A 12,776-nucleotide genomic window follows, 5' to 3' on the forward strand; every position below is an offset into this window, starting at 1 on the left:
GGTTTGACTTGCAGGGAAATTATATCTTTTTGTACACACACATGCTTAGAGATAATACTGCAGGGAAAAAGGGCAAAATATACAATATATTTTATACAAGGTTGCTTTACCAAGCATTTTATATTACAATCTGAAACTGTTTAATGTCTATTAATCTATCAAATTATGTTCAAATACACAGTACAATAAAATAAAAAAAAATTAAAACACAAGTCACGTATTAGTTTTTGGTTTTTTTTTAATTTGGCATTTGTTATTTGCATTTATATTAAGCAAAGTGCATCTTTTTTATTTTTCTCGTTTATACACATTGCACAATACATAAATAATGATGCTTATAAAACGTCTTTATATTTACAAGTAATAATATATTTATATAACATAAAATACAATTTCTTTAATAAATCTCAGGTTTAGAGTCTTTATTTTCTTTTCCAAAGCACTACAATGCTTACGTTCCAAAGAGTGTCATTCTTGTTCATTTAAACTTCGGTATTTAGAAAAATAGCTTATGTTATACACGCTCACTGAGCAAACAACAAGTCAAGTATCGTACGCCATGTACGATATCTAGAAGAAATGAACAAACCTTTAATCTTTGCATACTTTTGTACCTTTATAAAGGAGGAAATTTGGATCAAATACTGTATGTTTTGTTATCTCAGTCATATGAGTTTGCCCCTGTCTATATACTGTGCTTTTAAGAGTATTATATAGGCCTTTTAGTTTGTAGGTTTATGCGTTTAAAAGATACATTAAAACACTTCTTGCTTTGTGTACAAACTGTAGTTTTGCCCTATGATTCCTAGAAAATACAAAAAGCTAAATGCTGCAAATTGCCTAAACCAGCTATTTGATTTGCAGCACTTGCAGGATAAGAATTTGCTTTTTGGCATCCCTAAGGAGAATGGGACGAGCTGCACAAAAACGCCCTATAAAACTATCCAAACACTCCACTGTTTCCACAAAGAATGTTTCGCTTGGGTGATATGCTCAACATCAGCACCTAATCAGGATTCCTGGAATAAGATGATGGCATGATTCTAAGATTCCACTGTCTCCTTATAGTTAAAAAACATCCAAATCACCCATGTTAACCCTTCCTTTGTTTGCCGGTGAAAATATAGGCCCTCAGTAGGGGCAAAGTTTGATAACCATTAACATTTCTGCTGTTCTATACAATACTCTCTGCACAGTACATACACAATTGCAAAAATATAAATAAACATTGACCATTTAAACCCCTTAAGTTAACACACAGCAGCTGAAGGAGTAAAAGTGTAGCTACAAAAAGAAAAATGTAAAAAAACAAAACCCCCACAAAAAAAGAAAAAATATATACTGATACTTCAACCTTTAGGGCTATAATAGGCAAATGTCATGCATTGGTTTATTTAAAACAACAAACCTGATGAACTGCCCAAATAAAAATACATTATAATAATAATAAAATAAAAAACACAGCCCAAGTCCAGGTATGAAGACCAGAACATGTTATTGTGTGAGGGGCGGAGCTTGCTGCCTGTTTTTAGTTTGGTCGTTACTGCAATGAAGGTCAACAGATCACTGCAAACAAATATTCTGCAGGCTAGATGTCAGATATATAGAGTGAAATGAAGAGCTATCAATAAACAAATTAGGTTATTTGGTAGATTCAACATTGGGGCCAGCACTCAAAAGGGCTAATTTATCTTAAATTACAGCACAAGTAATAATGTGCGTTTCACAGGATACATCAATATGGTGTCACTGTGGTCTTCCAATACTGTACATGATTGTAATTCAGTAAAGTGTTAATGAGGTGATTTGTAGAGTGTAGAAAGAAAGCATTGATTTTGGTTCCCACAGATAAAAAAAATAATTAATAAATAAAATACCCTTTGACTGCCACAGAGGGCCTCAACGCATTGAATACCAATGTGATGCCACCCTCTGACACCCAAAAGTACTAAGCTGCGGACACCATTATTTAAAAAATAAAAAAAAATACTGATTCCTCTGCTAACCCCAACATGACAGCAAATAAAGTATTGGTTGTACAACATCTATCACTTTCATTACTATCCCAAGCAATACCCACACAACCCCCCACCTCCAACTTGGTCTGTGAGCAGTCATTCACACCAGCAAGAAGAAAATCTGAAGAACCAAAAGCTAAGATTCTGGACATAAGCTATTTCTCAAAACAAACAACAAAGAAAAATTAACAAATGAAACAACAACAAAAAATAAAGTTTGCATGAAGAAGCAAGCACTCAGAAGGAAATATTAGCAGCAAAGTAGTTAAATGTCCACAAGTCCACTGAATTCCATGTCATCGGTTATTAAATATCACCTCCAACCAGCACGGGCAACTGCTGATAAACTGTCTTGTATAGCACTGACCCCAGCCTTTGACAAAACTTATTTGTACGGTAAAGCCAGTCCACGGCTGTTGCATAAACTCGTGGTCGTTGGGCCTTTGTAAGCTATAAGCTTTTTCATAGTCAAAAGCTTTGATAGAAAATCCTGGAAATACTTTATGGACCAATAACGTCCTGGAGTCAGGGTTGTCCAGTGTGGCCGACTTGATGAAAATTGGGTAACTGCTGCGGTTATAAACCCAGACGCCGTCCACTTCCTTTGTCAGCTGGATGCCATATCCGATTTTGCTACGGACTTTCTGCACAAGCTGACTTTTGTTGTCCGAGTTTAACTGTCCAAGGCAGAAGCCATTCCCTTGAGGTAGATCATAAAAGATATCCAGGGAGGGTTCCTGAACAGAGTAAAGTCGACCCACACGTGTTTTCTCTTCCCAGTACGCCACCACGCACCAGTGGGACGGGTCACCAGACTCCTGAAGAAGTTGAGAATCTGTAGGATAAAAAAAAAAAGAAGTGGTTACTACTTATTCCCCTTAAATCAAATATCACAAAAAGCACATAAAGAAATAATTGATAATGTTTTCTATACTGTATGATATGGATATAGCAGTATATTTGTTTATTTAAATGTCAAAGTTTGGATTTGTGCACATTTTTACTTATAAAGGATTCTGTCTCCCCAACAAAAGAGTTTTAGGAATTGTCCAGGATACATTGATACTTATCAATTTTCAATTAGTTTCTTTCATACATTTAGTATTTTTTTTACCTCATCTTTAAAAAGTCCCTATATAGAAAGTCATGTGATGCAATAAAAAAATCTGACACTTCTGATACTTTCTAATTTTGGAATTCCTTATCAAGGAATATACACACATATACACACACACAAAGTTTAATTCAAAATGGCAACCAACATAAAAATGCTCTTCTATAAAGTCTATATCTGCTCAGTACAAAAGGAAATTATTATTATTCTTTATTTATAAGTTGTGTGTATCTTTTATGAACAAGAGTCTCATTTAATTGCAAGTCTAATACATTTGGCTGCTTGGGACAATCTTTTGAGATGAATGAAAGACAGCGTATTATCTACTATGATTTACAGAGAGCCTTTAACGGTTCTAGCTGGAGCCTCAGTAATAAAAAGCCATGGCTGAGACGTCAGATGAGTTATAGATCTAACCAAGCTTATTAGTCTGTGGTTTGTGGTGGCAGGGTGGAGACCGGAAGTCTTGTATTTGTTAGCAAAAATGCAATTATTGCTTCATTGCAACTTTCCCTCGCCATCTAAAGAGAACATAGCATTTAATTTATTTATTTCCAAATGGCGCCTACCATACATGCAGCGATTTCCATTAAAAGCAAGAGAACAAACACGGATTATGCATTAACAGGGAGACTCGTATACTCATTACTTCTAAAACATTTTAACTGTTTGCTGCTAGAAGGTGCAATACGCTGTAGGTTTAGTAGTGTAATTATGGGCATCATGTTTACAGTTCTGCAGAAGTGGCAATCTTAAGTACACTACAGCTTCCAAATTCCGGAAATAAATATAAGGCTGGGTGATTTTTGTCTGTGTTAGGTTAACTATTTGGCTGCCAGAGAAATTAAAGTGACATAAAATGTAAAAAACAAACATAACAAAAAAAACAGTACATAATAGGTTATATGTGTGTGTGTGTGTGTATATGTGTATGTGTGTGTGTATATGTGTATGTATATATGTGTGTGTGTGTGTATATATATATATATATATATATATATATATATATATATATATCTATCTATCTATCTATCTAAAGCTATAAAAATGTAGAAAAAGCAGCAACAACTTCAGATAATTATGTTATTTTCAGATTATCAGAACAATGTACTGAGAAATGAGAATGATCACAACAACGACAGAGCTGGGGGTTGTGGGCGGAGGAAGAGACAGAATTCCTTATCAAGTAAGCAGGAGGAATTTCAGACAAGCTTAGGTGTGCCTGTGTGCATTTTGCATACCCCTTTTCTGGTGCCTCACAATACTTTGTTTCAAATAACTGTATCCCACCGTAACCTGGCACCAAAAAGGCAGCGAGCAGGGGAAAAAAAGGAGGGGTGGAGGGGTGTTTTAGGAGAGAAACTAGCATAGGATCAAATTACTTTCAACCTAACCTTCTGAATCTACAATACAGAAATAAAGGGAATTTATAAAAAGGAAAAAAAAAAAAAGTGTGTGTGTGATAAAACAAAAAACATTTAATATTAAAGCCAAATGGATTACATGTGCGGCAAACAGTTATGCAAATACTCTGTGACATTTAATTTAAACAAATAAAAGAAGCAGAAAAGCATTAAAGAAAACAAAAAACGTACACGCAGCACGCTTACATTGTGTACACAATACATCAGTGCATGCAAACAAAACAAAAACATAAATATAAAAAGTTTTTTGGTTTTTTTTTGGAAGGAGTGGAAAAAATAAGTCAGAAAATGTCTGTAAATTAAAGGGCTGTAGGCACCCTGTTGCGTGAAAGCAAATCTTTAAGACTGCATTTTTCCCTTTCATCTCAAGGGCCCGCCAGTACACCCAGCAATTTTCAGACAGACGTCAATAAAGAGAACTTTTCAGATTATTATAATTGCCTAGCCTAGATAAATTGCAGGCTATGAGTGTGTGTAGCGGTTGTAACCCTTTAGTTTACAAGCTAATGCTGCCAATATACATTTAATTGTAGCACAGGACTTTTTAAATCTTGACTAATGCTGAACTTTCAAATTTACCACCACATTTGAATGCATCCATCTCTAGAGATATTAAAAGCTCCACACTACATAGATTCTCCACCACCATTGTCATCAATGTGCTCAGTAAATCTTTGAGCTCAAATTGACCAGGCAATGATATAAATAATTTGCCAAATTGACAGAAGGCTGTTGAAGCTTTGCCTTCAACCAAGTATGAGTGACCCAAAAAACTCAACTAAAGTCAAAATTCACCAGGATTTTATTGGTGTAACTTCAGAAAAAAAGCATTTTGTGGAATCAGTGCCTTGGGCAAAACTTAAAAACAGCTGTTTGTTCAGTGATGGGGAAGGGGGGTAATAAAGAAAACATATACTAACCAAATTTTATTTTACAGTCTCTAAAGGAAATCTACAGAATAGAAATAAAATGTTTACACACCAGCTAAAATTCCTCAGGTATTTTTTTTTGGCATTTATTTTCGCTTCCTCCTCCCACACCCCAACATGAAAGAGACCCTTCCAGGAAAGGAGGGGGGGGGGGGAGTGGCGGGGGATAAAACTAGACCAGTTCTTGAAATGTTTGTGCAAGTATTAGTGAATACCACATTACAAGTAGCTCATAGCATTTACAAAGACTTATTTAATTGGTAGTGTGCATAAAACGAGCCATCCTGGCGTGCTATGAACAGCCCATTATAGGAACAGCGCTCACAACTTATGAATGAATCTTACCAAGTTCTTCAAGGACAGACAACAGTAACACTTTTTTTTCAGTAATAGGCAAAAAAAAACAAAAACCTTTTTCACAATAAAATTTACAGCCAAAATACCCTTAAGTAAGTTCCATTTTGAAGGACTACAGTGTTGAATGGTTGTCTAGTCAAGGAATTCATAAGTGCCAACCATGCATTTTGCTTGCCTAAAGAGCTGACAGTTATCTTGTGACCTGCATTTGATGAACTACATAACACACCGTTATACAGCTTATATTAAAACAAAGTAAATTTGATGGCAGAAGTACATTGAAAACTTCTAAAATTGCATGCTCTATCTGAACAATAATAGATTCATTTAAACTTTCATGCCCTTTAAAGGGATATTATACACTCATTTTTTCTTTGCATAAATGTTTTGTAGATGATCTATTTATATAGCCCATAAAGGTTTTTTTTAAATAAATGTATAGTTTTGCTTATTTTTAAATGTCATTGCTCTGATTTTCAGACTCCTAACCAAGCCCCAAAGTTTTATGTGAATACCGTCAGCTACCTACTCCAGCTTGCTCCTGTTTGTGTAAAGGGTCTTTTCATATGCAAAATAAGGGGGAGGGGGGTGTCTTATTTGCCACTTGCAGTGGGCTTTCCAGCTACCTTTTCAACAGAGCCAAACTGACAGCTTCTAAGTAAGTTTTTAAACCATTTTATACTGGATTTTTATATCAGTATCTGTGCATCTTATCCTTTATAGTAGAGTCTATTACATGCAGTTATATGAAAATGAGTGTATACTGTCCCTTTAATATATCGGATATCCTGATAGATATTAGTGCTGCGGAATCTGTTGGTGCTCTACAAATAACCAATAATAATAAATGGTGTTATACAGGAAGACTTGTACACTAGATTAGGTCAAATCTATACCCCCCCCCCCCCCATTTACTGACAAGGCTGATTGAGAAGAACGCTAATGACTAGCAAATGAACTCTACCACACTGTGGCAGCAGGAACAGTTTTTTTTTTTTTGGTGACAACCCGAGACAGAAAAAAATGCCTATACCAAAACAAAGTGCTTGTCCGACTGTCTCTAGTGGTTAACGAGGAGCCAGCTGACTTTTCGCTTCCTCTGTCCCAGCATTGAGAACCTCATCAGCCATGCAAATTATAGAGCTCTCTTTGTAGGCTGAAGTTAAACTGCACTTAACAGTAAAATGCCTTAGAGGAAGGGTGGGATCCGCAAGGAAGCCAGAATCCATTCATGATATATTTGCAGTATGTTGATGCTTTGTTTGTTTAACACACAAGCTGCCAGAGAAGGCTACCCATGTAAAGCAATGCATCATAGCCATTTGGGAGTCTGGGGGTTAATTTTTTGCTGCATGCCCAGGCCTGCAGTATCTGTTCAGATCAATGACTTGGTACTATGGTCATTTGCAAAAATACTGCTTCAAGAGTTTATATGTAAAGTTTAGTGCAGTCATTTTATAGACCACTTAAAATTCCATCATTCTAGAATGTAAGAGAACATATCTAAAACAACATTAAAAGCAGGTCATTTTTATTAAGTTTCTTCAACTTCACTAAATGAAAACAAAGGCGCTGAGCTATGACATGAGAATGGAGATTTCTGCCAAATGAATGCAGAAAAAGACCCTTAAGGGGTTCAGAACTATAAAGGGAAAAAACAGGCAGGCACAAAAAAAAAGAAAAAAAAAGAGAGCTGCGAGCTGTCTGTTCTCTACTGCCAGGAACAGTCTGTTTTGTTCTGTGTTTGAGCTAACATCACAGCCTAAGTAAGACCACAGGGAATGAATGCAGTCTGCAGGTTAACCCTTAATAAAGGAAGACCATAGGCCTGCAAATGCACTAACCCCAGACTGACTATTGGAAAATGTACATAAAGAACAAATTACCTAAAAAATTGATTGTTTTTTAAATAAAACTACAGCATCTTGATCGAAATTGTACCATACTGCCCAACAAGCAGTGTGTTCATAGAAGCAGGATTCCAAGATGGCTGCCTTCATGCCTCAAAGCTGTCAAATTCTGTCCTCGTAGCTACATAAAGGTCTCTTTCCAACTTTAACAAAACATACCACCCCCAAATTCTCAAAGCCCCCAGTTTTTTCATAAGAATCAGTGAACCTTTAAAGGGACATGAAAACACCAAATTTTTCTTTCATGATTCAGATAGAGAATACAATATTAAACAACCTTCCAGTTTACTTCTAAATTGTTTCTTTGTCTTGCTATCCTTTGTTGCAGAAACAGTAATAAACATGGGTCAGCCAATAACATGAGGCATATATGTGCAGCAGCTCCTGCGTCTACCTAGGTATTCTTTTCAACAAAGGATATCAAGAGAACAAAACAAATTAGGTAACAGAATTAAATTGGAAAGATGTCTAAAATTGCAAGCTGTTTCTGACACATGAAAGAAAAAAAAAGTGTGTGTTTCATGTCCCTTTAAAGTGAACATATAAAAATGTAAACTATTTCACTTAAAAAATAAATGTAATACTAAATCAACTTTTTTTTCCCCGACTCCTTTTATTTGTTGGTAACTCCCATTACAATTAGAAAGGACAGAGCACTGCAGAACTGGATTTCGGCCCTGGTTTCCATAAAGTAAATGTGGCCTTATTAAACTGGAATCAGCAATATTTCAGCGGTTTTTCCTTTCTGAAAAGTAAATGCCAAGCTCAGAAACAAAAGTAAGAGAAAATAAAATTTAGGGCAGACCATAACTTCTTTCTCCAGAAGACACATACATCCTTTTTATTTGAACATTAAGGCTGTGGTTTGAGTGTTTCACTTGGAATAGAGACAATGTTGTGACGAAGCCTCTACCTCAGATCTAAATAAGCAGTTAATGTATGTTATCATGTGTGTGTGGTTGGTTGTCCAGAGATACTTATTGGGGTATTGTGCCTGTCTGCACACCGAGTCTAGAAACACCAGTATCCTTTTCCAGACTTAAAAACAGACGTAACCGCTTAGCTGTACGTGCGTTTCTGCCTTTTTTTGGCAACTAAATGGTTAAAAAAATAAAGTCACGACAAATGGCACATTTGTAAAAAGTACAAAATGGATTCCCACTTTCCAAGGACGGGGGCGAGCCCGAAAACGTTCATCTTAGTAAAGTTATAATACTGATTACACGGAGAGTATATTTTATCTGTATTTTTTCCCCTCTATTGAATTAAAATTGCACTTACATGCTCTAATTTCTTAAAGCATTTTGCTTTTGCATAAATGCTTGCTGGGAACTTAGTGCTTGACCCTCACAAAAGGGTGTTAAACACATAGTTAAATCTTGTGCACCATGCATGCTCCAGAGCAAGACACAACCAGTGACTGATGGCTACTTGTGTATGCCGCTCCTGATTGGCCCACTACCCATGTCCTGTTTCTAATTGGAACTATATTTAATAACTTTGTAGGTACTAAACACATTTAACAGGGACCATTTATGCAACAATAGGAATGTTTTACAGAACTAGATTATCCCATACATGTGAACACTAAATTACTGATATGGGGTTGAAACCTCTCTCTTTTCTCTTCCCCACCCATCTTGTTTGCTTTAATCTCTCTCTCTCTCTCTATGCTGTATAATACTTCCTTGATGTAAGTCTACTTAGGGGAAAAAAACAACAGGGAGCCAGATTGGAGACAGAATGCAGACTAAAAAAGTTAATCATTACTCCTGTCTGCCTCTATAATCTAATCACTTCCCTCAACCACATGGTAAACTCACGTCTATACGCACATTTGTGCCCAGAGCAATACTGTCTCTCTGGCTTCTACTTAGTTTGTGTGCATTGATATAAGCCCATTATTTATTTTTGTAACACTTTGGCACAATTAATATTGCTTACACGTATCTCTGATAAAAGTCCCACCTCTTTTAGTAGAATTTGGAACATCTGTGTGCATACAGCTGTCCATGCCATCCCAACAACCATCATCAAACATTACTGATATGATTGAAAAGGTGTCATATCCATTTAGGCCAGATAATATATTTGTGACTTTGTATATACCAATTTACAGGGGGAGGGGGGGGGGGAGAATGACCTTTCAGATTTAAACCTTAATGTTCAAGAGGCATGGCAGCCAAGGATTTCCTGATCAGAAACACATTGCAGTGGAGCTTTAAGCAACTCAGGAACCAAATAAAACTTCAAGCAGCAATAAAGTTAAACATGTCCAACAAGAACCACTTTTCTTGTGATACTGAAGCCTCAGTTACAGAAGAATAAAGATATATTCCTGAGGTAAGACTTGCATTACATTGAGTATCAGTGTACTATGTGCAATGTGTGTACCTCATTACTACAACGTATGCGGGTGCCTATAAAGCATCATATAAAATTTTAAAGGGCCAATATATATATTTACTAAGAAAAATAATAATTCTGAGGCCAAAAGCTTGATGCTAGTTACAATTTATTCAGCAATGCCAAATACAAAAAGAAGCTATTCAAATAAACGGATGACGCGTTTCGTGCATGCTCACATGCGCTTTGTCAGATATATAAAAACTTTGCAATATACTTTCATTATTTATTTTGTACCCTCTTCCTGTAATTCTATTCTGAAATTGTGAGCTTTTCAGCTCCTGTTAGAAATGGAAGTGCAGAAAACAGTTATATTCCACACAGCCATTGGCTAAACACTATAGTGATTTATTTATAACTGTCCCTAATTGGCTACAGCAGAGAAGGTAACCTAAGTTACAACATGGCAGCTCCCATTGCTTTATAGACACTAAATGTTACACTTATATTGTCAATAAACAGCTATTGAAACAAAACAAAAAAAAACACAACATGTACATCTTCATGTTATTCTCAGACTAATCTTTTCTTTCAATGCATCATTCTATCTAGCATTGGATTTAGTGTTAATTGTCCCTTTAAGAGCACGATAAATGTTTTACCATTACTCCCCCCCAAAAAATTAAATTTGATACACACAAAAAAGATGGTAAAAGCTTCAATGAACTCCTGGTTTGAACACATAAAATAAGTATCTCCAATGTCTATAAAATGGTAACGTTCTGAATGTCTTTAAACAAGTACATTTAGCACACAATAGGATGAGAGGATAGACTTTTTTTTGTTGTTCTTTAATGATTATGTAACCCTGGGAGAACAACTCCAGCCAACACCCCCTTGCTTTTCATCCCTCACTGCTTTGTGTATTTAAAAGGGTGGGCTAGACCCCATTACATACTTAACGTCCTAGAGGGTATGTTGTGGGTTTAGCAGCCTGAGATTTTGCACCAAAGGACTGCAGTCTTCGTTTTTCAAATAACTAAACAATTATTAACAGCACTCTTTGTTTTTAAAACAAAGTGAAACAAATAAGCAGGTTAAACTTCGTTTTTACATATATGTTTACACACACATTTTATATATATATATATATATATATATATACACACACACACATATACATACATACACATATACACACACACATACAATATATACAGACACACACACAGAATAGAAGTTGAAATATTGATTCCAGACAGTTTTTTTTGGAATATAGTTGTCTGCAATTGGAAACTTTACATGTGTGAGCAACTGTGGAAAGCCTTAATTCTCTTTATCTAGTCTGAGAAATATCTTCTAATATCCCAATTTGCTTTATTGTGGTGCCTGATTGGGTTTACACAATGCGTGTTCATTAGATGTTACAAACATAATCCGACTTAATATCCTAGGTGCTTATTGTCCTATAGAAACACAAGTTAAATGAACAAGCCCCATGCAGTCTCTCCATCTGAATAATGATATGGTTAGTAGGTTACTAGGCTGGAATGTTTTTTTTCTTCCAAGCAAGCGTGGCAGAGGCTAAACACCATTATCTCTTTCATCAATACTATGAAAGCTTTGTCTGGTCTCTGTGTAAGCCATTGTGGAGCACTGTATCTTTGTCTAGCAATACAAAGTGAGCAACTGAACTTGCCTGGAAAGAGATTATCAGGGCACATAGACAATATGCAAAATAATTAAGGTTGATAAGCATAGGATGTTGTTCTAAAGAATATATTTATATATTGTGATATAATCCTTTCAGACTGAAGGTGGCAATGGTATAAAAGGGACATTCATTTTCTATATATCCACAACTGTAACTAAAATGTAGTTTATTTTGCTTTCTTAGGGGACTTCACCCTTGAAAAATTCTTGGGCTATGTTTATGCTTTCTCCCCCTGTTGTTGGCCCTTAGGGAAACCTAAAAGCAACCTCCTGCACTTATCAAGTAATCAATGTTGCAGGGTCTGGGTTTCTAAAACTCAAGTAAAATAAATAATAAAAAGTGCACTGCAAAGTAGTTGTTTGTTTTAAAAACAAACTATGCATAATTAAAATTGTTATGGTTGAATTAGGTTTTGAGGTTCATATTCCTTTAAAACTGTCTGTACTTAGATCAAAAGCACGACAGCATATTACCCTCTTGGTTCTAATTAATGAATTCTAAGAATCTGTACCTAGCGGGGTTTTAAAACAAAAAGGCAGCCACTGGCTGGTAAGATATTGTTGCGGATTAGACTGTGGCTGGGCAAAGTCTGGCCTTTATGTGTGATTAATCTTATGGAACAAAACAAGTCATTTAGATCCAGCACACATAAGCAATCCATCCCAAAAACAATATTGCACCATTATTATTACTGGTATTTTTTTTAACCAAAGCCAGTTACTTCATGCATAATATACAACACATGTAATATTTTATGAACAAAAAAAAAAAAAACTGCCAAAGGATTAAATACATAGTTATACCCACGCACTGGTGAAATAGTCCTGAGCAGAAAATGGCTCATAATAGCCCTCCGAAATAAAACTAATGTATTTAACCCATTTGTGTAACACAAAAGTAACAAAAGGGCAAATGTGTGCAATAACAAACCATCTAAACTACATGAGCACATCCCCTTTAACAT

The 12,776-nt window shown here is 35.7% G+C and overlaps 1 protein-coding gene across 1 annotated transcript in view; it reads right to left on the bottom strand.

Annotated features, from left to right (window-relative positions):
• Positions 1 to 220: 220 nt before the first annotated feature.
• SMAD7 (SMAD family member 7) overlaps positions 221 to 12,776 on the bottom strand; it is a 34,278-nt gene continuing 21,722 nt past the window's right edge. Inside the window, exon 4 of the mRNA XM_053701097.1 lies at positions 221 to 2,853. Coding sequence (XP_053557072.1) covers positions 2,315 to 2,853 — 539 coding nt within the window. The 3' untranslated portion in view covers positions 221 to 2,314. The remainder of the gene's footprint in view (positions 2,854 to 12,776) is intronic.

Source organism: Bombina bombina, chromosome 2 (genome assembly GCF_027579735.1).
Source record: "Bombina bombina isolate aBomBom1 chromosome 2, aBomBom1.pri, whole genome shotgun sequence".
Lineage (NCBI taxonomy): Eukaryota > Metazoa > Chordata > Amphibia > Anura > Bombinatoridae > Bombina > Bombina bombina.